General features: G+C 34.0%; 2 protein-coding genes across 5 annotated transcripts; one reads left to right on the forward strand and one right to left on the reverse strand.

Annotated features, from left to right (window-relative positions):
* Positions 1-3,124: 3,124 nt before the first annotated feature.
* On the forward strand, positions 3,125-4,989 carry LOC120086625 (AAA-ATPase At3g50940-like). The gene is made up of 2 exons (XM_039043363.1): positions 3,125-4,289; positions 4,389-4,989. The coding sequence occupies exons 1-2, from the start codon at positions 3,294-3,296 to the stop codon at positions 4,779-4,781; spliced, it is 1,389 nt and encodes a 462-aa protein (XP_038899291.1). The 5' UTR covers positions 3,125-3,293; the 3' UTR covers positions 4,782-4,989.
* A 6,072-nt stretch (positions 4,990-11,061) lies between these two features.
* Positions 11,062-15,395, reverse strand: LOC120086396 (bifunctional nuclease 1). 4 transcript variants are annotated; one of them, XM_039043025.1, is made up of 12 exons: positions 15,242-15,395; positions 14,977-15,124; positions 14,237-14,545; positions 13,910-14,080; positions 13,758-13,807; positions 13,617-13,673; positions 13,415-13,480; positions 13,261-13,335; positions 12,785-12,903; positions 11,951-12,042; positions 11,506-11,564; positions 11,062-11,365 (listed from the first exon to the last, which is right to left on the reverse strand). In XM_039043025.1, exons 3-11 carry the CDS (start codon positions 14,535-14,537, stop codon positions 11,512-11,514), a joined length of 984 nt encoding a protein of 327 aa, XP_038898953.1. In that variant the 5' UTR covers positions 14,538-14,545; positions 14,977-15,124; positions 15,242-15,395; the 3' UTR covers positions 11,062-11,365; positions 11,506-11,511. The 4 variants fall into 4 exon arrangements, with proteins under 4 accessions (XP_038898953.1, XP_038898951.1, XP_038898955.1 ...); XM_039043023.1 differs by having other exon boundaries at positions 14,977-15,324; XM_039043027.1 differs by having other exon boundaries at positions 11,062-11,398; positions 14,977-15,324.
* Positions 15,396-26,442: the final 11,047 nt, after the last annotated feature.

Below are 26,442 nucleotides of genomic sequence, written 5' to 3' on the forward strand. Positions count from 1 at the left end.
TAATTGATTTTTTTATGGAAAATGAAATTAAAAAAAATTAGTTTCTTTTCTTCCGGATAGAATCTACATAAGTGAGAATCTATACGATAGAGATGATTCCCTAAATGATTGAGAACTTTCCTATACGATAGAAGTGTTTTGTCTTCCTCAATCTTCTTCCTCCTCTAAACTCAAAATTTCTCCTTACCAAACTAGTCAAAGCCCACCACTCTTGAGTTCTCATCTTGAGAATAATTGAGGACTCTCTGTGGTTGTATTTTCATACTTTTGATTTGAGATTTCTTGAAGAGGGTCTTCAAGTTTGTTGTTGTTTGTTGAGTTCGTGACAGTTTGAGTGTTTTACGAGAGAATGTTCTTCAAATGTATAATCTCTTGAACTCTATTTCTTGTTAAAAGCATGTTGTAATTCTACTTAGAATGCATAATCTATATGTTTACTGTAAATTCATGTTTTCAATCTAAATGGAATTTGGACGATCCACTTCTACTCATGGATCTCTTTAAATCGAGAACCTTCATATACAAAGAGGGTTGCATCCATAGTGTCCCAGGATAAGGTACCCAATCTTATCAATATACTTACAAACTGTTTTGACTATATACTAAAACTTGATTCTCTTTTATATCTCTAAATAAAGTTTTAAGCCATGGGTTAGTTTATTGGATTTATAAAAGAATGCAATTCAATAACATCTTTATTGATAGAAATTTCAATAATAACTTTTTTGTTAATAGAATAAGTTTAATTTTTACAAACTACGAGTTTTTAGGAGGATCATCATTATTTTTATTTTAATTTAGTTTTGAACATGATATATAGGGTTTAATTCAAATTTCTCGTCTTTTATCAACGAAATTAGCCTAAAAAAACAATTGGAGCATCACTTTGTAGAATTTAAGAACTTTTACTTGTCTTTAAATCCCTAATATACACCCAGGCTTTTCTTAAAAAGAAGGATCAAAGCACCACTAATTAATGATTCCACCCTTGGATTATGAATTTTTCGTCTAAAATTTATAAATATTGATAGAGTAGCTCGACGATTGAAAGATGGATAGCTTTTGAATATGTTTTTTCCATTTTCAAAATGCAACATAAAATACAATTTTTCAATAATTAAATTAAGGGGCGACTGAACAAATGTATTTTAAAAATATCTAAACTCAATTTATATTCCAAAAATGACTAAATGTAAAATATTGAATTAAATTACTTGATAATTAACAAAAAAAAAATGGACAAATATGCCCTTACTGCTCATCAATCCATTAAACAATATTTATATACATAAACAAGGAAAGTTTTCACAAACAGAAAAAATGTCAAACTACTTACTGTTATAGCAAAAAAGACATTGATAGACTTCTATCCGCATCTATCAATGATAAATTTCTATCCATTTTTATCACCGATTGATAATTATAGATTTCTATATGTTTTTATAAAAAAATATTAAAATTTTGTTATTTTGTGTAAATAGTTTTCCATATTTCTCTATTTCTAAAATCTTCTACATACAAAATCTACATACTAAATTATCGACTCAATTAAAAAAAATGAAACAACTAATTCTCGTCTAGATTTATGGGAAACTATAACAAATCAAAAAACACAAAATCTATATAACTAGTTTTTTTTTTTATAAAAAAATCATATTGAATCCAAAATACATTATTAAATCTAGTGCGTCGCGCTAAAAATGAAAATATTTAAAATTGATTTTATTTTCAAAATTGATAATGCAAAATAGACAATAATTTATATCTGGTAAATATTTTTTTCAAAATTAAACCAACACTCCTTTCACCTTTAAATTTCTTACTTTCTTATGTACATTTTACCCATATTTTTTATGGTTCTACTAATCGGCCATTGTCATACTTTGAAAACTAACTCTTAGCTCCGACAACCACTTTCGACAACCAACTCTAGGCTCCGATGATCAACTCTAAACTCCAACGACCAACTCCGATGACAAATATAGCAACGAAATTTGGGCTCCGACAACCTTTGCATGACCAACTTCGACAATTAATTCTGGGCTCCAGCAACCACCTTCGATGACCTAACTCCGACGACCAATTTTAGGCTCGGACAACAAACTTCGATGACCGACTTCGACAACCACCTTTGTAGGCTTGAACAACCACCTCCGACTACAAACTCCAATGAAAATTACCTTCGATGACCACCTTTGAGGGAGCAATTCCAACAACTAATCTGAGGCTTCGACAACTACCTCCGATGACAAACTTTAGTAACCAACTCTTATACAAACTTTAGTAACCAACTCTTATACTACTTTCATGCAACTAACTTCGGGCTTCAACAGCCACCACAGACTTAAAAAACCTACATCAGATACCCAAACATATGAACTTAACTCTGCACCCCAAACACATACATATGAACTCAGATTAAATAACTATGCACCCCAAATACAAATTATGAACTCTACAGATATATGAATTTTATAAACATATAAACTCCAAATATCCTATCTCAACTCAGTGTCCCAAACACCCATAAATTTAAAATGTTCATCCCGAAAAACCCAAAAAGAAATCCCATCAAATCGGTTTTTAAAACCATAAAAAAATTTTAAAAATTAAAAAAGTTAATTTTCTTTTTTCTTTTTTTTTTAAAAAAAAAAAAAAAAAAAATCATTTAACTACACCCCATCTCTTCTCTTTTTTTTTTAAAAAAAAAAAAAAAAAAAGGTGGATGCATATTCGAGTATAGCGTAATTGGAGAGCAAAATTGGAAGAAAAGAAATCGACTACGCACCTATCGAAACATATAGACAATTTTTTGAAAAATCGTAAAAATAGATATTTTTCAAAACCAGTTCCTAACCATTAACCAATGTATCCATCGCATAATGTTGATGAGGGAGCATCTCTGCCGTGCCCACCTGATTAGATAATTGGGGCCTCCAAATAAATGGGCTCGGACAGTTTCACGTAGAACACACTTGCACAACCAACCCAGCTCAAAAGGTTCCTTGCAAAAGCCCAATATTGAACTAAAAAAGGGCTTTTGTGGATCCAATGCCCGGGCTCTTCATCAAATCAGTCTCCGTGTCCGAAGACTCCGAACAATGTTAATCAATCGTAACTACCCATCTCCACTGACATATGACATCCGATTAAACCTCCGAAGCGGCTGAAGATGGTTCTAGTTTCTTTTTCTCCAAGCAATTCAAACCCACGACCAAAAGGCCTCTAAATCTCTCCACCTTGATCACAGATATTCTCTCCCAGCATAGTCTATATTCCCTCAGCTCGCCAAAATGATGGTGAATCCACAGGAGAGCTTGCCTTCGGCCAAGACCATTCTATCGGCGGTGGCATCACTCACCGCCTCCGCGGTGCTCCTCCGAACCTTCTACAACGAACTAATTCCCGATGCGGTTCGAGACTATTTCTTCGCACGGCTCCATGACTTCTCAACCCGTTTCTCCTCCCAACTCATCATCGTTATCGAAGAACTTGATGGGCTTACCGCCAACCAAATGTTTGACGCTGCTAATGTTTACTTGGGCACAAAGCTCTCTTCATCCTCGGGAAGGATTAAGGTCCACAAGCCAGAAAAACAGAAGGAATTAGCCGTGACCATTGATAGGAATCAAGAACTTATTGACATATTCGAAGGTGTCGATTTCAAGTGGGTTTTGGTTTCTTCGCGTATTGAAAAACCAATTTCAAGTAAGAACCGCGACGGTAATGTGCTTGAGCGCTCAGATGTTAGACACTTCGAGCTAAGCTTTCACAAGAAACACAGGGACATGGCACTAAGATTCTATCTTCTACATATTCTACGAGAAGCAAATGCCATTAGAGATGAGAAGAAAGCCGTGAAGCTCCATACAATAGATTATAGTGGGACTGATTATTGGGGTTCAATCGACCTCAATCATCCAGCCACGTTTGACACTATAGCCATGAACCCTGAAACTAAGAAGACATTGATCGACGATCTCAATAAGTTTATTGAGAGGAAAGAATATTATAAAAGAGTAGGAAAGGCTTGGAAACGTGGGTATTTGTTATATGGACCACCAGGAACAGGGAAATCAAGCTTGGTTGCAGCCATGGCTAACTATCTGAAGTTTGACATTTATGATATGGATCTGAGGGAAGTCCAATGCAATTCAGATTTAAGAAGGCTATTGATTGGCACTGGAAGTCGTTCAATATTAGTAATTGAGGACATTGATTGTTCTATTGAGCTGCAAGACAGGAGTTCAGATTCAGAAAATCAAACCAAGTTTGCTGAGGATGAAAAGGTAGTAGGTCCCTGACCGACAAGAAACTAAATTTTTTTCCCATCTAAAGCTTGATGACATATTGAGGATGATACTTATCAAATTGTTTGTTGTAATCAGATTACTCTGTCTGGATTATTGAACTTCATTGATGGCCTATGGTCGAGCTGTGGAGACGAGCGGATAGTGGTATTAACCACGAACCACCTGGAGCGGCTAGATCCGGCATTGTTGAGACCTGGGCGTACGGATTTGCTCCTGCATATGTCTTATTGCGACCTTAGTGGTTTCAAGATATTAGCATATAATTACCTATTAATTCAGGAACATCCCCTCTTTGAAGAAATTGAAGAACTATTAGATAAAGTTGAGGCAACGCCTGCTGAATTAGCTGGTGAGCTAATGAAGAGTGACAACGTTACAAGTTCACTTCAAGGCCTCATTCAATTCCTCCATGGCAAGCAAGAGAAAACTCGACTGCCAGACCTCAGAACAGACTCAGGAAAAGCTTAGATTTGCTGCTACTGTTACCTCCCCTTGAAGTCAACTAGAAATTTTACTCAATTTTCGAATTAAGAGCATTATCTATGCTTTCATATCTTGTCGTCGAACTGAATTATTTTTCCTGTACAGATGCAATCGGAGTTTGTATTTGTAGCATGGAAAATGCTACATGCATCTCAGGAATCGATTTTTCTATACACACTAGATCATTAATGGAGGTTTCGCAGGTTTTTCTCTTAAACAAAGAAAGCTACTATAAGAAGCCACATCTGTCTACTAGCCTAATATAGTTGATAAGAGAGAGCACCGGTAATCTAGATGCGCTTGTGGCTCCGTCGAATTCCTCCTTTTCTACTAATGGAAATTGTAGAACATCTCCACATAATCCATTATAGGTCAACCAGTTTTAATCTGCATCAGTCCTTTTCTCTCGTTTTGCTCATTTAAATTACAGTATTCTCTTCTGACTGGAGATTATTTTGATGATATATCCTAGCAGTAATTTCTCAAGTTCAAGCAACAACGAAGTTCGATTATAGAATTAACAAGACGAAGGTTTACAATATGATCGACTTCATGGAAGTACAGAATCTTCGTAATCAAGAACACGGACATGATTGGAACTTGTAACGTTGACATTTTATATGCAGATACAACAGAAGAAAGGAAAAACAGAATCATACTTACTTCGGTGTTGAAGCTGACCCGTTCAAGTTGATATTAAAGGAAATTGTCCTCAGATCAAACTCGTCCATTCTGATCAAACAAGAACCATTAACTTTATGTCCTACGCTTCAAGAAACAACCATCAGAAAAAGAATCATAGAGACCTTTTGCCACATTCTTCTCAGATAAACCTCTTAATCCAAAAAGAGATGCGAAGCACATTAACTGTCCAACATATTCCTGAAAACGTGTATCCTTAGCACTTGTTAAACCTGATTAACAATTTATAATTGTCTAGAATTTAACACATAGTTTCAGCAATAGCTTAAAGCATATAATTTACTACTAATCAGAAATATCAGCATCAACATGCATAATAGTTTCTGAAACCAAGCTTATATACAACATCTAGTCAACACGAACTCTACCCTATTCTCCCTACAATGACATAAAAACTAAATAACAAAACATGATGAGCCACCTAGACTTCCAGTCTATGTGGATCTGATTGAGAATTACTAGGCCTTAGGACAACCACGGCTACTTGGGGAGGAAAACATTTTAAAAGAGTGAATTGGGTTTTGGAAATGGAACCGAAATCATAAAAATATATCATATTAAAAAAAATCCTGAAATAAACTCATCAGCATCTTTCTGAAAAACTCCACTACTCCACTGTCTGAACATGTGGGAGAACCCTTTTGCGCAATCCCTAATAACCTTAGTTGAGAGAAAACGATTTTGCTCGATCTCATCAACGTTGATAACATCGTCATATGTGCACGCAAAGCTGAATTGGGTCCTAACCACCTTACCATACCTTTAGTGCCAAGGATCCCTAACATCACTGAAATTTGGGTATCTTACTATACCTTCAATACCAACATCGGAGTAAGGTTTGTTGTACAAGGCACAAATATTTAAACATTTGAAAACATATACAGAATATGCATTAGAAATTATCAACCTTCATGATTTCACATCGCTCAGTGCCCTGCAAAACATGGAGTATGTTTATAAAATTTCCTTGATAAATTTTCATCCCACAGTACAACATAACATGGGCTTAGTATAAAACACATGTTGAACTCATAAATAACTTCATCATTTAAAAACATGGATAATGCGATCAACCTTCATTTTTAAGGCATGCGTTGAAGAAAATCATAATATAAAACTCTATATGAACTACCAAAGCATTGGAATTCATTTATAAAACTCGCATTAGAAAACATTTATTAAAATTAAAACTTGTTACTCACCGGCTTAAGCTACTCAACCAAGGGGTTTGTTTGCCTCTCCTTTTTGCATGTGCCCTAAAAAGGAAAGTTCCCTTGGTCAACATAATTAGCTCATTTTTTAGTTTAATGCATAAATTAACTTCACTGCATACTAATAGTTCATTGTATCATAACTAAGTTCGATGCATCGAAACCATCTTCACCGCATCGGCTATCCTTAGCCATCTTACCTTATAACTTGGCTAATAATTAGGAATCCTTCCTCAAGGTTTTTCGAATAAGCGCTAAAACACCTTCTTAGCCTATGCGATGAACGCCTACTATGTGACGTACTCCAAGCGCCTTTGTTGTAAACTAACTATGTTGTATGCATCAACGCATAACATCACTGGATTAGTTGCTTGGTTGTCCTTTGTATTCAGTTGTCTGCTTATTCATCCATAACATATTCCAAATTCAATCTTCCAGAGTTCTTAACTTTAATTCCAATATTCATAAAGACTAAAATCCCTTTAAGTAAATTGCTCAAAAACATCTTAGCTTTTACTTACCTTAGATTTGAGCATTATTTCCTCTGGAATTTATCGGGGATTCCTCAAATTCTCCTTTAGTTTGCCGAGAATTCTTCAACCTTTAGAATCTTCAGATGGCAGGAACACTTCCTCACTTAGGCGTTAGAAAACATTTGACAAAACAGCCTCCTTCTTTGCTAAGTCCATTTACACTTGGGCTTGCATGAAGAGTTTGCTTAATTAATTTCCATCGGACATGTTTATCCTTCCATTGACGCCTACAAGACTACCACTTGCTTACTCACTCTCAACTTAACTTCATTGCATGGATTTGCAGCCACTTATTCCTTCTCTCTTCAACGCATAATCTTCTATCGCATAGTTCAATAGAACTAGCTGCATGGTGCCTCATAGCTCCAAGCATGTAGTCCTCTACTTCCTCTGAGCATTAACTTCCTTCTATTTCACCCGAGACTCAATATTCCACACTTAACATATTTTCTTGCCCTTTCTGGCATTGGTATTCTCAACTTTCGATGTACCGACTATGTTCACAACCTAGACGCACATACTCGTAACACTTAGAAAATTTTCCTTCTCTCACATTTTAGACACATGATTTAATTAAATATACTTAGCTTACTTTTTCCATTAATGTTAAAACACACCTTAAACACTTAATTAGGAGAACTTAAACTTAATTAACTAGTAAAAACAAGTTCAACGATTTACACCTTTCATGTACAGAAAGTGAGGTTGAAAACTATATGTCAAGATCGGTTTTTTTTGCACATCAAGATCAGGTTACACCTTTCACGTACAGAAATTGAGATCAAGAACTATATACCAAGATTGGGTTTTTTACACCAGTATCGGGTTTTTTTTTTTGCACATTGGTAGAGACTAATTTTATCTTTCGCATTACAATCGTGCGGGTTGATTAGTTATCGATATTTATACTCAAGGGAGTCAAGCACACAGTTTTTGTTGGTCCTCTATATGGGATTCCATCTCTTCAAAATTTTCAGTTCTCAGTTGGTAGTACTATGAATATCAATGATCCTACCTGGGGAAGAAAACATTTTTAAAAAGTGAGCTAGGAAGCATGGTGGATGACTATTTTAAATAAAACATACTTTAAATCATAAATAACATAAACTTACTTATCAAGGAAACAGTTATACAATTATAATTAAGGTTTTGGAAATGGAACCGAAATCACAAAAATATATCATATAAAAAAATCATGAAATAAACTCATTAGCATCTTTCTGAAAAAAAATCACTACTCCACTGCCTGAACATGTGGGGGAGCCCTTTTGCGCAATCCCTAATAACCTTAATTGAGAAAGAGGGCTTTTTCTCGATCTCATCAACCTCAATAACATCGTCATATGTGCACGCAAAGCTGAATTGGGTCCTGACTACCTTACCATACCTTCAGTGTCAAGGATCTCTAACATCACTGAAATCTGGGTACCTTATCATACCTTCGGTACCAACATTGGAGTAGGGTTTGTATAAGGCACAAACATTTAGACATTTGAGAACATATACAGAATATGCATTTGAAATGATCAAACTTCATGATTTCACATCGCATAGTGCCTTGCAAAATATGGAGTATGCTTATAAAATTTCCTTGATAAATTTTTATCATGCGGTACAACATAACATGGGCTTACTGTAAAACGTATGCTAGACTCATAAATAACTTCATCATTTAAAAACATGGATCATACGATCAACATTCATTTTTAAGGCATGCATTGAAGAAAATCATAATATAAAATTTCATATGAACTGTCTATGCGTTGAAATTCATTTATAAAACTCACATTAGAAAACATTTATTAAAATTAAAACTTGTTACTCACTGCCTTGAGCTACTTATCCAAGGGGTTTGTATGCCTCTCCTATTTGCATTTACCCTGAAAAGAAAAGGTCCCTTGGTCAACATAATTAGCTCCTCTTTTAGCTTAATGCATAACTTAACTTCACTGCATACTAATAATTCATTGCATCATAACTAAGTTCGACGCATCGAAACCATCTTCATCGCATCGGCTATCATTAGCCATCTTACCTTATAACTTGGCTTATAATTGGGAATCCTTCCTTAAGGTTTTTCGAATAAGCGCTAAAACACCTTCTTAGCCTATGTGATGAATGTCTACTATGCGATGTACTCCAAGCGCCTTTGTTGTAAACTGACTATGTTGTATGCATCAATGCATAACATCACTGGATTAGTTGCTTGCTTGTTCTTCGTATGCAGTTGCCTGCTTATTCATCCATAACATATTCCAAATTCAATCTTCCAGAGTTCTTAACTTTAATTCCAGCATTCATAGAAACTAAACTCCCTTTAAGGAAATTGCTAAAACACAACTTAGCTTTTACTTACCTTAGAATTTGAGCATTATTTCCTTTGGAATTGATCAGGGATTCTTCAAATTCTCCTTTAGTTTGCCGAGAATTCTTCAACATTCAAAATCTTCACATGGCAGCAACACTTCCTCACTTAAGGTTTAGAAAACATTTGACAAAACAGTCTCCTTCTTTCCTAAGCCTATTTACACTTGGCCTTGCATGAAGAGTTTGCTTAATTAATTTCCACCTAACATGTATGTTGCATAATTCAATAGAATTGGCCACATGCGCCTCTTCACACTAAACATATTTTCTTGCCCTTTCCGACTTGCCATTGTTATTCTCAACTTTCTATGCGTCGACTATGTTTACAACCTAGATGCATATACTCGTAACACTTAGAAAATTTTCCTTCTTTCACATTTTAGACATGTGATTTAATTAAACATGCTTAGTGACCTTTATCATTAATGTTAAAACACACCTTAAACACTTAATTAGGAGAACTTGAACTTAATTAATTAGTAAAATAAGTTCAGCGATTTTTTTGCACATCAGGATTGGGTTTTTTTGCACATTGGTAGAGACTAATTTTATCTTTCGCGTTGTGATCGTGCAGGTCGATTAATTGTCGATATTTATACTCAGGGGAGCCAAGCACACAGTTCTTGTTGGTCATCTATATGGATTAGATTCCATCTCTTCAAAATTTGCATTTCTTAGTTGGTAGTATTATGAATATCATATTTCTCTGTTTTATTTCTCTCATGTTAATTTTTATTTCAGCAATGTAACCATAGTATGAGAAATAATGTCTTCATAGAATCAAAATGAAGCTTACCAACATATATAGACGGTTTTTCTAAAAAAAAAAAAATATATATATTATTTTTAGGCGTACTTGTTAAATTATAGAACACATTATAATATCAACTTTTTGTAAGAATAAGCAAGTTGTTAACTTAATTGCAAGTTGCAAATAAATAATTAATTTACTCCCAATTAAATTACGAAGTTAGCTCTTATATAATTGTTAAGAACATATTTAAAGTACGAACAATGTAAACATCAAGTATATAATAACCTTGAGGTAAAATCTCAGAAATTTGATCCCTCATCCCACACACTATCTACATTTAAACTTATAAATACGTTAGTAAATTTAAATCAGTAGTCTAATCTGTTCATCAGTTAAAAAATAAATAAAATAAACAAGCATAAGAATAAAATCAATAAACGATTATTATCGTCTTATTTTTTTAAAGCAGATCAATATGCAAATGTCCAAATTCAATACCCAGAGACCAGAATATACAGCTTTCATCCCTTGGATCGTTACTTCATTTATAATTCTTTTATTCCTTTTTGTTAATTCGAGTATAATTTGATAAACAAGCCATCACCATTTCAAAATGATTCCCCACCCAACAATGATTAGACTAAAAAGATCTTTTAATATACAATATATACCATCTATACTAAATGTAAGTCAGCGAGTAAAAGGAAAATGGGACTCTTGGCGATTGTCACTGCTATAAATAAGCAATGTAGTTCATTCAGAACTTCATCATTGTGATTGTGAAGCATCAAAGCAATTGGTTATGTCATGCATTTCACCAACACATCCAAGGACCCGAAACCAAGTTCTATCTACACATATATATAGATATGTATATTCACAGAGTTGCTAAATACATAATGCAAGTAGAAGAGGCAAGAGGCAACATAGTTCACCCACGCAAACCGACCTCGGCCACGAACAATTCCGTTCTATGTACAGGTATGCTATCTTCAGGAGTAACTGAAACAGCAAGTATTTTTCAGTCTCTATTCCCTTGTTTCCACCAAAAGAAAAAGTGGGACAGAAACATTGAATATAGAAAGTGTAACATATGCCATCAACATCTCAGCTAATACAGGATAATAAATGAGCTTCCCTACCTCTTGTTATGCCAAATTCCTCCTAGCCCTTAGGAGATTGAGTTTGTCCCTCCATTGAGCTGAAATACCAGACAATCCATGAGAACCAAATGCATATTGCTCAACTCAAAAACTGAATAAACTCCCATCTCAATGGGGCTTATTTTTGTCCTAAAACAGCACTTGTCTAAACAGAGGGAGGATTCCTACGATACACTATTTGAATTATCCAAAACAGAAGGCATTTTGTTTGTGATTGGAAAAGTATAACAACGAGGCCATCCCATATAAAGCAATTAATTATTTTTGGTATTCTGATTTCACATATTTGATGTTGTCTTCACATTAACACCAACATCCGTACCAAATCAAGGAAATGAAATTGATTTAGAACATTCATAAATGAACATAAGTATGATGATCATGCCATAACATATATATATATATTATTGAGAAACAGACTTACCAGCATCTCTATAGCGCTCCTCAACAGCAGCAATCAGCATATTCCTTATGAGATTGAACTCTTTGGCTTCAACACAAGGCTGACCACTAGGCCTGAAAACGAAAGAATTCAATTGAACCATTTTCTCTAGTCAAATGAAGCAGAGTCTCAAATTTCTGTTGACAGAATATAAGGGGCCATTAGTCTGTCCACAGCAATTTGTGAATGGAGAACTTTTCTCCGCACAGTTAAAATCTTGAGATCAATTTCTAAGCCCCATCTACAAAGGTTGAACAAACTCAAACTATAAAGCTTAGTGCTTCAGTTTGGTAACGTTTTCGGATCCTACATAGATAGGACACTAACACTGACAGTTAAATTATAGTAAAATATTGTTTACATATATGCAGATATAAACAGAAAATGGTCTATTTGAATGAGAACTATCAATATTCTTCATTTAAGTATAAACAAGTGCCAACATTTTATTTTGAGTTTCTGACAACAAACCATTTGAGAACTGTATGCCCTGGTAGCAGTTCCATTACAAACCTTTGATATAACATATTTCATCAATTTATGTGTTATTAGCCACTTCAACTTCTTCTACTGTTACATATTGTATCCGTTCTATCAAATTCTATCTTAAATGGATGTATCATAGTTTAAAATACTAGATTAGTAATGTGGAAAATGCTGAAGTCCACAGAAAATCCTCAACCTCTATATATCCTCTGTTCTAATTAGGAACAAGGCATTGCCTTGTCTATGTGTATAATAAACTTACAGCTTGTCCATGTTTCTTAGCAATTAATTTCTACAAAAGAAAATGAGACTGCAAAAATATTTTATTACCTATCCAGTTCGGTGAATAATAAGCCATCCGTAGCAGGGGCCTGGGCTGACAGCTTCCCACTTTCAACAACTCTCATACCATCACTGTATGCAAGATACTTGTTCACTTGAATTGGGACCTGCATCAATTGCAAGAAGTGACATGATTCAGCAATCATAGCACATAATCATGCCCAATATTTGAAAAAACATCTAAATAGAACTCATACAAATGAAAAGAGACATTCTGTGACCAATAGTAAATGAGCAAATTACTCAAAAGCCCAAATGACAAAGTATTTATGTAGTTGCAGGCAATTCAGTGCCACATACTGACTGAAATATTTCAGCAATTCTTTATTTATGTAGTTGCAGGCAATTCAGTGCCACATACTGACTGAAATATTTCAGCAATTCTTTCAGCAACTTAAAGAAGCACTTGACCCGAGTCTCTATTCTCAACCAAGAAAAGGCATGCAAGAAACTGTTTAACTTACCTTGCATCGGACTGCAATGTTTATAGCATCTGAAGGTCGGAGATCAAAGCTGAGGCAGTCAGTGTCACAACCAATCTGAAACACACACAATTTTACTCTATTATACTTACCTAAGAAAGGGGTAAAGAATCCAGAGGGAGAAATTTATACGTGCCTTTGAGAGGTATAACTGAGCAAAATATGCCTCATGCACTCTCTTGGTAACCCTTACAAGTTTGACCTGAATTGGTCAATAAAATCTTCGTGATTAACATTAGAAAGAGGCCACATCCCACTTAAAAACATATACTATAGCTATACTGCAGAGTAAACTCAGAAGACAAGGTGGGAAAACAGAAAAATGGAGCAAAGCATACTTCATAACCCATCTTGTCGATCATCTCTTTTACCACTTGATACATTGTTGGTCTGGCCTGGAAACAAATAGTAATAACTGTTAAAATTTCAAATTCCGAAAAAAATATATCCAATTTCAAAAGAAGATAAAGAAAACATACAATTGGAACATTGCGCACAGCAGCCATAAGCAGCACGCTCGGCATTTCCACTGCAAAAGATGGAACGTTGACAGTGGCCATATAGAAAAGAGAATCAAATTTGTACAATAACATTAAGCTCATGTTTGAAACTATCATTCACTAATACATACACACGATTATGGGAAGAAGAAGACCAGTCCCATCTTCCATCTTCAACACAATTGCAGGATGTGGAGCATAATCAGGCAGATGCCCGCCGTGAGGGTTGTTGTGAACACACCTTAAGTGCCTACCATCCCTCATTTTAATTACGAAACCATCGGCACCACTTTTCACCTCAACTATACAGCACAAACAAACCAAACGGCATTTCCATTATTTAATTCACCATCTAACTACAAATTAACATACATTAGAATTAAATTCCCAATATATAGACATTCTATTCGTTAAAATAAAACGCTAATCATGGGATTTAAGCCATCAGCTTAGCATACCAGCCTCAACCACGCTCGATTCAACATATTCTTCATCCTTCTCGTTGAAGTTCTCGGCTGTACTTCCGTTGTCGTCAGATGATGAACTGAAGCTGCAACGCAATGTCTTGCATTTTCTAGCACAACCTTTGAGAGAAATAGCTGGTAACTTAGCATTCAAACCGTTGAGCCCGGTAAATCCCCATAATTCACCTCTTCGAGAACTAAAAGCCATTAAAGAACGATTGATTGGCAACGAACAAAACCCTGCTTGCTTCGCACGAAAAGTAGGGCAAACAACTGGTCCTTGCAACGACCCCATATCGCGTCCTTCAGTTCACCCAAATGAAAATGATCAGATAAAACTAATATACATAATCCCCAATCTTGACCAAAAAAACACAAAAATTACAACAACTACTAAATTTGCTTAAGGAATTGGCGATTCGAACGCATATAATTAGTGAACGCTGCAAACTTAAAGTCTTCACTTAAAGGAAATTGAAATTTGAAGTAAGCAAATTCAGGCGATGAAAATTAAACAGTGCTAAGAGTCATCAGTTTAAATAAATTAAAAAATCAGTACCCTGGCGACGAGATTTCCACGGAAAACAAAGAAAAAAGAGTAGATAAACGATTCATAGAGTCGGATTCAACGTTTTCCATTACCTATCAGGGTTATCTATCATTATCGTCAGTGGGAAATAAAGTGGGTCTTGATCATCAGTCTTAACACTCGGAAGTGTTTGAAGATCCATTACCTTTTATAGATACGAAAATCAGGCCGTATCACGACCAAAACTCGTAACAGGAGTCTCCGAATAGTAGGCTAAAAATCGGCGATCACAGCTTGATCCGGTAAAACAATTTCCGCCAGATTCTCGATCGCGGAATTCTAGAACCCAAAATCTGAATTCAACAACGGAATCAATGGCTAAATTTAAGCTCACAAATTATCAACGACAGAGATCAAAGAAGAAAATTGACGGAAAATCAAAAGACAGAACTGGGAAAGAAAAGACCGACAAGATGAACGGATAAGGAGAAACGGTAGACGGGGAAGAAGATAAATGGAGTCTGCAAAGGAGTGTGAATGAAGACTTTTGCTCATAGCACACGCCATTGCTTAATTATTCATTCACTCATATGTACTCTAAATTACCATTCTGGCCCTCGGACCATTAAGAAAGATTAAAGAAAAAGACGGAGTTGGAAAATTACAAACATATTTATTAATTATTTAGTGTGGAAGAGAGGGTAATTGATGTCTTTTACCTTCTTTAAATATTCTTTTGATTGCTGTACTTCATTATCATTATTGTACTGTTGACATGTTCATTAGGAACATTAGTGTACTTTCCATATGTTGATTTCATTACTAAACTTTTTTCTTTGAAGTTATTTATTTTGATCTCTTCTTAATTTTTATTAAAGAGTTTTAATCACATAATTCAATTGTGGTTAAAACAAAAAGGAGATCAAGTTTAAAATATAACTTGATCCCTCTTATTTAGAGATTTATTTTTTTCATTTTTCATTTTTATGTTTAAATAAATTATTGAAATACATCTGTATTGTTAACTTAAAAAAAAAAAAAAAAAAGTTCTTATTAACCATTTCCAATAACTTTTTAAAAAATTCAAGACAGAATTCAAGACAGAGAATTCAAATATTTGACCATTACAAGTTTTATATCATTTAAGTTGTATTTTTTTACGTCATTTTTTTTTTATATAAATTTACAAATGTATTCACATCTTGTACTGTTTTAAATAAAAACTAGGGAAAATCTTAATTCATATCCCTAAAAAGTTTTGTATCAATTGAGACCCTAAACTAATATTTGAATCAATTTAAATATTGTTTTTATAAGTGTAATAATTTACACCATTTATTACGTTACGTTTGAAAAAACCTCGTGTGAAACTTATAGTTGTATCAATTAAACTCCTAAATCTTTACAAATGAATCAATTTAGATTATTGGTCAAAAATTCATTTTAGAATCATCTATGCATGAACTAAAATCGTCCATACTGACATTTGAAAAAAGTCTACACACATATATTGATGGTTTTCAAAGATAATCATAACGTATCGTCTAAAATGATTGATTTTTAAAAATTTAGTAGTTTTAATCAATTGAAATTCTAAGTTTCAAATGATTAGGTAAAAATTCAGAGTTTGAATTGCTATATTTATTAGTTCAGAGTTTAAATTAATACAACTAAAAATTGAGAAATATAGAGTGATATTTATTCAAATTATTATATTATTTTATTGTCTTTTTTTAAAAAAAAAAATTGCTGAACTAGATTTTTCAGTCAAAAATATTTTTAAAAAGAGGAATTGATTTTTTTTTTTAAAAAAAAACACATAACTAAAATAGAAGGAGCCTGCTTGTGTTTCCTTTTTCCTTTTTATTTTCTTGAGAAATACCCGAATAATCCATTATATATTTTTTAAGGAAAAATATCCGGAGTGCAGGCGAAAATGGGGAATAAGCCAAATAAATTTTATAACTGTTGGAGGGTGTTTGTGACCTTTTCGAAGGAAAGCAAAGCAATGGATAAAATTGGGTCTGCGGAATCTTCACCCTGTATTCTGGCTTACGTCATAAATAAAATATTCTCAACCGTCGACGGCGGCGGGCCAGATCAAAGGGTCCGCTCACTGCCACGTGTATCACAATCGTCCTGAAACGTTCTTGGATAAGGCTACCCCTCCGGCTCAAAAAAAATATCAGTTTTCTATTTCAGTTTCCCTATAAAATATCTATTCTCAAAAGACTTCGGCGGTGACAGCTCAGTGGATGTGACATTAATATTTGACTGTTTCATTAAATCTTTCTATCATAATACTAATTTCGAAACTTTAATTTGATTACATGAGGGTCCTTTGGTTCATAATTCTATAGATACTAAGAATAATGAATGTTTGAGAATTAGGATACCAGTAAATAATATATTTGAGGGTTATCGACAATTTTGTTTGATTTTGCGTGGAATATACTATCACAATTTTATGAAAAAAAATTAATTTATTTTTAATTTATAAAATTAAGCCTGCCACTATTATTCAAATCTAATAGATTAATTAAGTAAACAATAAATATAGTTCAATATATTAATAAAATGAATTAATTAAGAATCATGAATATTTTTAATCATAAATAGTTGAAAATAGAGTAATTTATAATTAAAATTAACTAATTAATATACTTAATAAATATCATATTAATTATAATCTAATACTTAACTATTCCTTCCATATTAATAATTTAAATTTTAATTAAATAATAAATAATATATTATATAAAAATGAAAAAATAAGATTAAAATATGGTATATTAACAAATAATATTAATAAAGAATACTAAAACAGTTTTACAAATACAATAGGTTAACAATGAATGAAGTAATAAAATTAATCACAATAAATAATGAACTGATTATAAATAATCAATAATGATTATGAAATGATCTAATTAAAATTATTCTCAATAAATAATTATTTGATAATAAAAAGAAAATAAGTAATCTATTACTATTATTAAAAAATAAATTTTGTACTAACTATGTTTTACTAATCATAGTTTAGTAATTAAACATATTTAAGATATTGTTAGCTAATTATTTAATAATTTATGTAAATATGTAATTACATTCATTTAATAAATTTTTATCGTAAAAATAAATTAAGTAAATATTCTGATAGATTATTATTGATTTATTATATCAAATATTTATTTATATTAAATTTGTTAAATTAACAGTAAATAATTAATTAACAAACAAAATATATTTAATATGTAATTATATATAAAATTAAAAAAAAGGAGGAAAAATGGAAAACCAACATATTTGAAAAGAAAAACTCGTCTATGGGAAAGATGATGCTTTGTAATAGCTTATTACCATGTAAAGTATTGAAAACTATGAAACAAATATAAGTTTTGGATATCTGTTTCAATTCCCTCCAAAAAAAACTCTCCAACCAAGTTACCCCAATGGGTGTGGAGAGTATTGTTATTCTAGTCAAATTCATTCAAATGGTTTGGCTATGTAACATGGGAGGTTGGTTCGAGTTTTTCATTTTCTGTCTATTTGTAGCGATTTAATTCTCAAACCAGTTTGAACCCAACCGTTTACATTTCTCAATCAACATTTTCTTTTGCTACTTATATTTGTTATTAAATTTTAGAAAAGAGCGTTGGCGTGCATAGTTGAATTGAGTTGTAATTATTATTTGAGGAGTGAAATTATATGTGGAGTTAAATTAGGGTGCAGAGTTTGGTCAAGTTGGAATGTCTAGGTTTAGAATGCTGAGTTGAATTGAGTTGGGAAGATGCATGATCTATTACTGAAGGGGTAGGAGAAGATTTGGAAAAAAAATGGGAGGAAAAAAATGGTTTGAAACAATGAAGACGGTATGAATACAGAGTAACAGAAGGAAAAAAAATAACAGAAACGCAAAAATACAAACCCAACTCAACGAGGAACCAAAAAAAAAAATTTAAAAAGAAAAAAAAAAAAAAAAATACATGTATTGCATCCATATATTACTGATAAACTCAACTTAGGGGGCTAAACCTACTTGAAAAAAAGCCTAACATGCAAGCACTACAAAAAATTTAGCTTTTGATGTCGGTTGGAAAAAACTAAAAACGGATGTACAATATCAATTTCTTAAAAAAAAAAAAAAACGAATTTTTTTATGTCGTTTAAACCTGACATTGTAGGCGTGCCTATAATGTCGGTTTAAAACCGACATTGTAGGTGACCCTCTCTTTTGAATCCCAAATAATTTTTTAATCTTATTTTTTTTGTTTCCCTTCCTTCCAATTTTTATTTCCCTCTCAAAAGAAAAGAAAATCCCTAGCCCACCTTTATCTTTTCTCTGTCTCTCTTCCTCCTTCCCCACATCCTTCGCGAATTGCATCAGCCCGTCCAAACTCCCGCTCTTTTACGTGTTGTTGATGCCCGACCAGCACACTCATGACCTGCAGCGACCGGCGATGGTACAGCAACCACCATCGAGCGATGGTGATGACACTTCTCTGGCAACGCTAGGGCGACAGGCAAGCAATAACTGGTGACCATCTTCACGTATGACACACCTGCAGCATTGATTCAACCACACCACTTCAGAAAACTAGCGGCGACAACCTAATGTACAGCTTAGGTACGTTCCTGTCATCGTTTAGCAACATTCCACAACCTTTGGTTGCGCTTTCCCCTTACGGCTTTGTTCGGTGATCTTATTCTTTCAAAGGTCAACAAGCTTCTATACATTTATTTACAATTGGTATTTGCTAGTGCAGATGGTCAACATAATGAGGTCTTAAGTGTGGTCAGGATAGACTGCATACATTTATTTTTTGTAATTTTCACATCTCCTACTCCATCTTCCAATTGTATGTCAAGTGAACTCTTATGCACTCATATTTTGGTTGGTTTGAAACCTATGATATTAATTGTACTGACAATATATTTGCTTTAGGATTTTGATCCATCAGATATTTATCACATTGCTAGGATTGAAATGGACAACACTGTAAAAATTTGGTTAATGAAAGATAGTGAAGGGGGAGATCGAATCTCACAGCAGAAGCATTTTGTTAGAACATCTTGCATTCCACAAATTGATTTTACATTAAACAAAATCATTATACAAAAACATAAGATATAGACATGTAAAATTAGCATGCATTAGTGAAAAGATTAGAATGATTCTTACCTTTGTAGATTTCCAAGTGCCACAAACAATCCTCTCCTAGTTCAACCGAACGGATCTCCAACGATTTTGATCACGAACATCTTGAACAATCTCGAATACTACCACGAGAGTAATCTCGTTATTCTCTGGGATTCCAATAGAGGGATAGGTGGTATCTAACTATTGGGAGAGGGAGAGGAGAAAAGAGTTTTAGAGAGTAGAGAGGATTCCTTTAGAGAAAATCATGCACAATAACACTAGGGTGTTGTGTATTGTTAGTCTTTCTCTTTGGTAAGAATGTGTGTCTCACAGTATTCCCAAAGGGCCATAAGAAGATCTTTATATAGAGAAGAGACAAGTCTTTTTTTTAATATTTTAATTTTCTATAATTAATTAAATAATACTTATTTAATTAATTGGCCCAATTAAATAACACTTATTTAATTTTAATTTGCACAATAATTAAATAACTATTTATACATTAAATCCAATTTAATGTGTATATTTAATTATCATATACATCCCATGTATATGTGCAAAACTTCTCTATTAATTAATTCTTTATGAATCTAATTCACTTCAATTAATTAATTGGAATCTTATTCAAATATTACTTTCCAATTTAATTATAAATCATACCCATAATTAATTATATATTAACCACATTAATATATAGGTTCCTCAAATTAATGTAAGTAATTCAAATTATCCCTAAGTATCCTCTAGTGAGCTAATGAGGAGACCTGATGGACCTATAGATCAGAAGCTCCAACGATATGAGATTAATTGGCTAAACTCATTAACCAAATTAATCAATATTTGTTAATTGTGCGTATAGTCCACTAAAGACCCACAATTGCACTTTTCTCACTACAGATATTTTTCTATGTCCACGGATATAGACCAATACCAGCAAGTTAGTCCTTCACGAGTAATCTAACTTCAATTAGGTCAAATTACTGTTTTACCTTTTGGTTACCACTGACTTATTAAGTACCAGTGCTCCTCTAATGAACAATCTGTTTATGGTCCAACTAATAAACAGAAACCTTTCTCGGGCCAATGAGAAGGTAGGGCTCTTTGTTCAAGTCTCAAAGACACCATTTAAGGAAACACTCATCAACTTACCCTTAAGACGGGAAAGAATGAATTCTATCATGTATTATTATGTTCCCAACTCGCCACTCAGTTTTGTCCCCAAAATGGCATGCATATTGGGTTGGCGATTTGGCCACCCTCACCCATACAAATCAAAGGACAATCCCTCATTAACATGAGTTCATAATATACTTAGGATTAGGACTAAGTCGCCTAGGTCATCCTATTGAAATAGAAACCTAACTAGTGAACGGTGTTAAATCTAGTGGTTACTATTTCGCAGTTTAGTCTTATGCAAATTAATTGCATAGAATACCCTCACTTGTGTGTCACCTACACGAACGTATTGGATCATTACGTTTGTATCAAATACAAAGTAGGTCGTATCCATAGTGTTAACAGGATAAGGTACCCAACCTTATTCCTACACTATAGACCCTTTAGGCTATATCTTGAACATTGACCCTATATATCTCCATATATAGTTCAAGACTCATAAGACAACCTTGGATGCTAGTTTATTGGATTTAGGGTTCTTAAGACAAAATAGACAATAATACAAACAATAACATTTATTGATTTAACATCTATAACTTTTTATTGATGACAGTCAATTAATAACATTTACTATTTATGAGTTTTAGGGCATAAAACCTAAAAAATTTTCACTTGAACTAAAACTCTAGTCAATGGATTGTACACAATCCAAAAAGTGAGATAATGCTAAATACAATAAACTAGGGCATTCATATACCCATTACACATCTCCCACTTGCCCGTACATGTCTCGTAGACCTAGATTCTCTAGATGACCCTCGAACACTTTAGCAAGAGAGCCTTTGTAAATGGATCAACAATGTTGTGCTCTGAGGCAATCTTTGTGACGATCACATCTCCCCATTGCACAATCTTCCGTATCAGGTGATAGTTCCTCTCAATATGCTTTCCTCTTTTGTGACTGCAAGGTTCTTTAGAGTTGGTTATTGCCCCACTATTATCATAGTATAAGGTGATGGGCGAGTCCATTGGAACCACTTCTAAATCACTTAGGGACTTCCTTAGTGAAACTACTTCCTTTGCTGCTTCACAAGTAGCTACATACTCAACTTCCATAGTGAAATCTACAATGCATCCTTGCTTGATACTACGCCATACTACAACTCCCTCGTTCAGGATAAACACTGATCCTAACGTGGATTTCCTAGAATCCTTGCCAGTTTGGAAATTAGAGTCTGTATATCCTATAAGGATCAAATCCTTAGCTTCATACACTACCTTCTAGTCTTTCGTTCTCCTAAGATACTTGAAGATGTTCTTAATCGTTGTCCAGTGGTCTAACCATGCATTGGACTGGTACCTACTAATAATTCCCACTGCATAACCAATGTCTGGCCTAGTGTAGAGCATGACATATATTAAGCTGCCTACAGCTGAGGTATATGGAATACGTCTCATATCCTCAATTTCTTGAGGTGTCTTAGAACACTGTTCCTTAGACAAATGAACCCCGTGCCTGAAAGTTAACAAACCATTCTTAGAGTTCTGCATCGAATATCGAGTCAATATTTTGTCGATATAAGTTGTTTGAGATAGAGCTAGCGTTCTGTTCTTACGATCCTTGATGATTTGAATCCCAAGTACATACTGTGCATCTCTCCAATCTTTCATTTGGAATTGGGCTGCCATCCATTCCTTAATGTTAGTAAGGTACCCTACATCATTCCAAATGAGTAGGATATCGTCAACATAAAATATTATAAAAGCTACTTTATCATTAATGATTTTCTTGTAGATACAAGTTCATCAACGTTTTGATCAAAACCAAAAGATTTGATTGTTGTATCAAATCTAATGTTCCAAGATCTGGATGCATGTTTCGACCCATAAATGGATCGATTCGAGGTTGATGCCCTAAATCTCATAGGGTGTTGTAGTTTGTAAACACATGTATGAACATGATGGAACATGAAGCATACGCAGTGGAAAAAGGATCTAATTACACTCTAATTACTTTTAATTTAAAGGAAAAAACATGCAATTTGAAGGAAAAAAACAGTAATTAAAAATTACCTTTAAAGCTCCCGAAAACCGTTTTTCCTCGCTGAATCTCGACCTGAACTCTTCTGGACCACCACTAGAATTGACCTACTATCCTCTGGACTCAGAACCAAATTGTGGGACCCGGTGGATGAAGAAACCGAGAGAGAGAAAGAGATGGAAAAAGATGGAGATTTTTTGGGTTGGGTTTTTAATTTTTTCAGCCCAATTTTGAGAAACTAAAAATTGCAAAAAATGGCAAAAATCTTTAATCCAAATTCAAAAGCCCAATTTATAGAAAAAAAGCGATGCAACATTTGCATGAAACAAATCCATAAAAACCCAACACCTATATCCACTATCTTAGTGGGCTTAATGTATCCACTATAAGCCAACACCTAGCCCACTATTTTGTTAGTGGAATTATCCAACAAAAGTTTGGATTTTCCTACTAACTTTAGTCAAAGGGCAAAATAGTCATTTGGTCAAAGTCAAACTTTGACCAAAAAGTCAACATTTTGACTTTTTATGATTTTTTCCGTGTTGACTAATTTTGACCTACCGAGCACAAATCCCCATTCACTTTCTTGAAATTCAAATCACATTTGAATATAAGGTTGGTCAAAGTTTGACTTTTCAAAGTCAAAAGTCAACTCTTTGATTTTTACATTTTTGACCATTTCCATTATTTCCGAGCTTTCGAATATGAACGTATTCATATTCTTGATATTTAAATCATATTTAAATATTAAAGTTGTATCTCTAAACTAAAAAATCGACCACTATATCACATATACTTGTCGGTTTCTTTCTCTTCACCTAATTCGAACAATTCGAATTATTCTATCATACTGTTCTAAGTTTATTCCATATGAGCTAGTAAGGGAACCTAATGGACCTATAAATCATGGGCTCCAACGATCCGAGATTAGCTGGCTAAATTCTTTAGATGGAGCTAATCAACATTCATTAACTCACGGGTCATTCCACTATAGTCCCGTAGTTGCACTCCCCTCACTATAGGTATATTTGTGTCCATATGATATAACCATGATTAGTAAGCTAATCCTTCACAGGTTGTTCGTAATCTCGACTGGGTCATAAAAACTGTTTTACCCCCGAGACTACATCTTATTCCTTAAGTTCCACTTATCCTCTAATGAACAATTGGTTTAAGGTCCAACCTATAAACCGAATCCCTCTCGGGCCAAGGAGAGGGTGGGGCCCCTTGTTCAAGACCTGGATTCAGTACTAAAGGGAACAACCTATCTACTATCCCTATAACGGGTAGGAGTGAATTCCGGTCTTGCACCCTATTGTTCTCAGCTATTCACCCGATCTTACCTTAAAATGGGGAGGCTTATTGGGCCCTCACTTATGTAGATCTTAAGGATAATTCTGAGTGAACAGGAGTTCATAGTTAGCTCAGGATTAAGATTAAGTTACCTAGGTCATCAATTAACAAAATAGTCAGTTTTATAAATAAACGACATTTAGAACGTTAAAAAGTGACTATTTAATGTTCAGGTCTTATGAAAACTCATTGCATAGGATACCCTCACTCACATATCTCTATATGAATGATTCAGGATAACATCATTTGTACTAACTTCAAAGTGGGCCACATCCATAGTGTCTCCAGAATAAGGCGCCCAATCTTATTCATATACTATAGACCATTTTGGCTATATATTGAACTTGATCCATATATGCACTACATAAAGTTCAAACTACATTAAATAGCCTCAGAACCTTAGTTTATTGGATTTAAAGATTACAATTTTATTAACAACTTTATCAAAAACAAAACAAATATGTTTATTAATTTACAAACTAGAGTTTTAGGACATAAAAATTCAACAAACTCCCACTTGGACTAAAACTCCTAGTGGAGTATCAACAATGTTGAATTTAAGTGGAGAAACATATGAGTACAATAAACATATGAATACAATAAACTAGGGAATATACCCAAAAGTTCTCTCACTTGTCCTAGTTTACAAACTTCGTAGACCTAGACTCTGTAGGTGACCTTCAAACACTTTAGCCGTGAGGGCCTTTGTAAAAGAATCAACAATGTTTTGCTCAGAAGATATCTGGGTCACTACAACGTCTCTACGATGTACAATCTCCCGGATCATATGGTATTTTCGCTCAATATGCTTTTCGCGCTTGTGGTTTCTTGGTTCTCTCTAATTTGCAACTGCACCACTATTATCACAATATAGGGTGATAGACAGATGCATATTTGGAACGACTTCCAAATCTGTCAAGAATTTCCTCAACCATACTGCTTTCTTTGCTGCTTCACATATGTCTACGTATTCAACTTTCATTGTGGAGTCTGCAATACAGTTTTGCTTCACACTTCTCCACACTACTGCTCCTAGTTCAGAATGAACACTAATCCCGATGTAGATTTTCTTACATCTTTATCGGTTTGAAAATCAGAGTCAATGTATCCATTAATGATCAAATCCTTAGTGCCATACACGAGCATGTAGTTCCTCATTCTCCTAAGATACTTGAGGATATTCTTAACGGCAGTCCAATGATCGTATCCAAGATTGGACTGATACCTACTGACTATCCCTATTGCGTATCATATGTTAGGTCTAGTACATAACATTGCACACATCAGTCTCCCTACTGCGGAAGCATAGGGAATGCGTCTCATATCCTCAACCTCTTGAGGTGTCTTAGAACATTGATCCTTTGACAAATGAATTCCATATATGTAAGGTAACAGACCTCTTTTGGAATTCTACATCTTATAGCTAGACAACATTTTGTCTCTATAAAATGCTTGAGACATGGCTGGTGTTCTGTTCTTGCGGTTCCAAATAATATGAATCCCGAGAACATACTGTGCATTTTCTAAATATTTCATTTGGAACTGCATTGCTAGCCATTTCTTGATGTCAATTAGGTAACCTACTTTATTCCCAATGAGTAGAATATCATCAACATATAAAACTAAGAACGCTATAGTAGAATTGACGATCTTCTTGTAAACACAAGGCTCGTCAACATTCTGTTCAAAGCCATAAGATTTGATCGTAGTATCAAACCTTATATTCCAGGATCTAGAATCTTGTTTCAACCCATAAATGGATTTTTAAAGCTTAAAAACCTTTTGTTCTTGACCACGTGCAATAAACCCCTCTGGTTGAGCCATATAGACACTCTCTTCAAGATCGCCGTTTAGAAAGGCTGTCTTGACATCCATTTGCCAAATTTCATAATCATAAAAGGTGGTAAGGGATAAGAGTATTCTTATCGACTTTAACATGGCAACGAGAGAGAAAGTTTCTTCATAGTCCACTCCCTCTCTCTGGGTATAATCCTTTGCCACAAGTGGAGCCTTAAAAGTCC

This window comes from Benincasa hispida, chromosome 9 (genome assembly GCF_009727055.1).
Source record: "Benincasa hispida cultivar B227 chromosome 9, ASM972705v1, whole genome shotgun sequence".
NCBI lineage: Eukaryota > Viridiplantae > Streptophyta > Magnoliopsida > Cucurbitales > Cucurbitaceae > Benincasa > Benincasa hispida.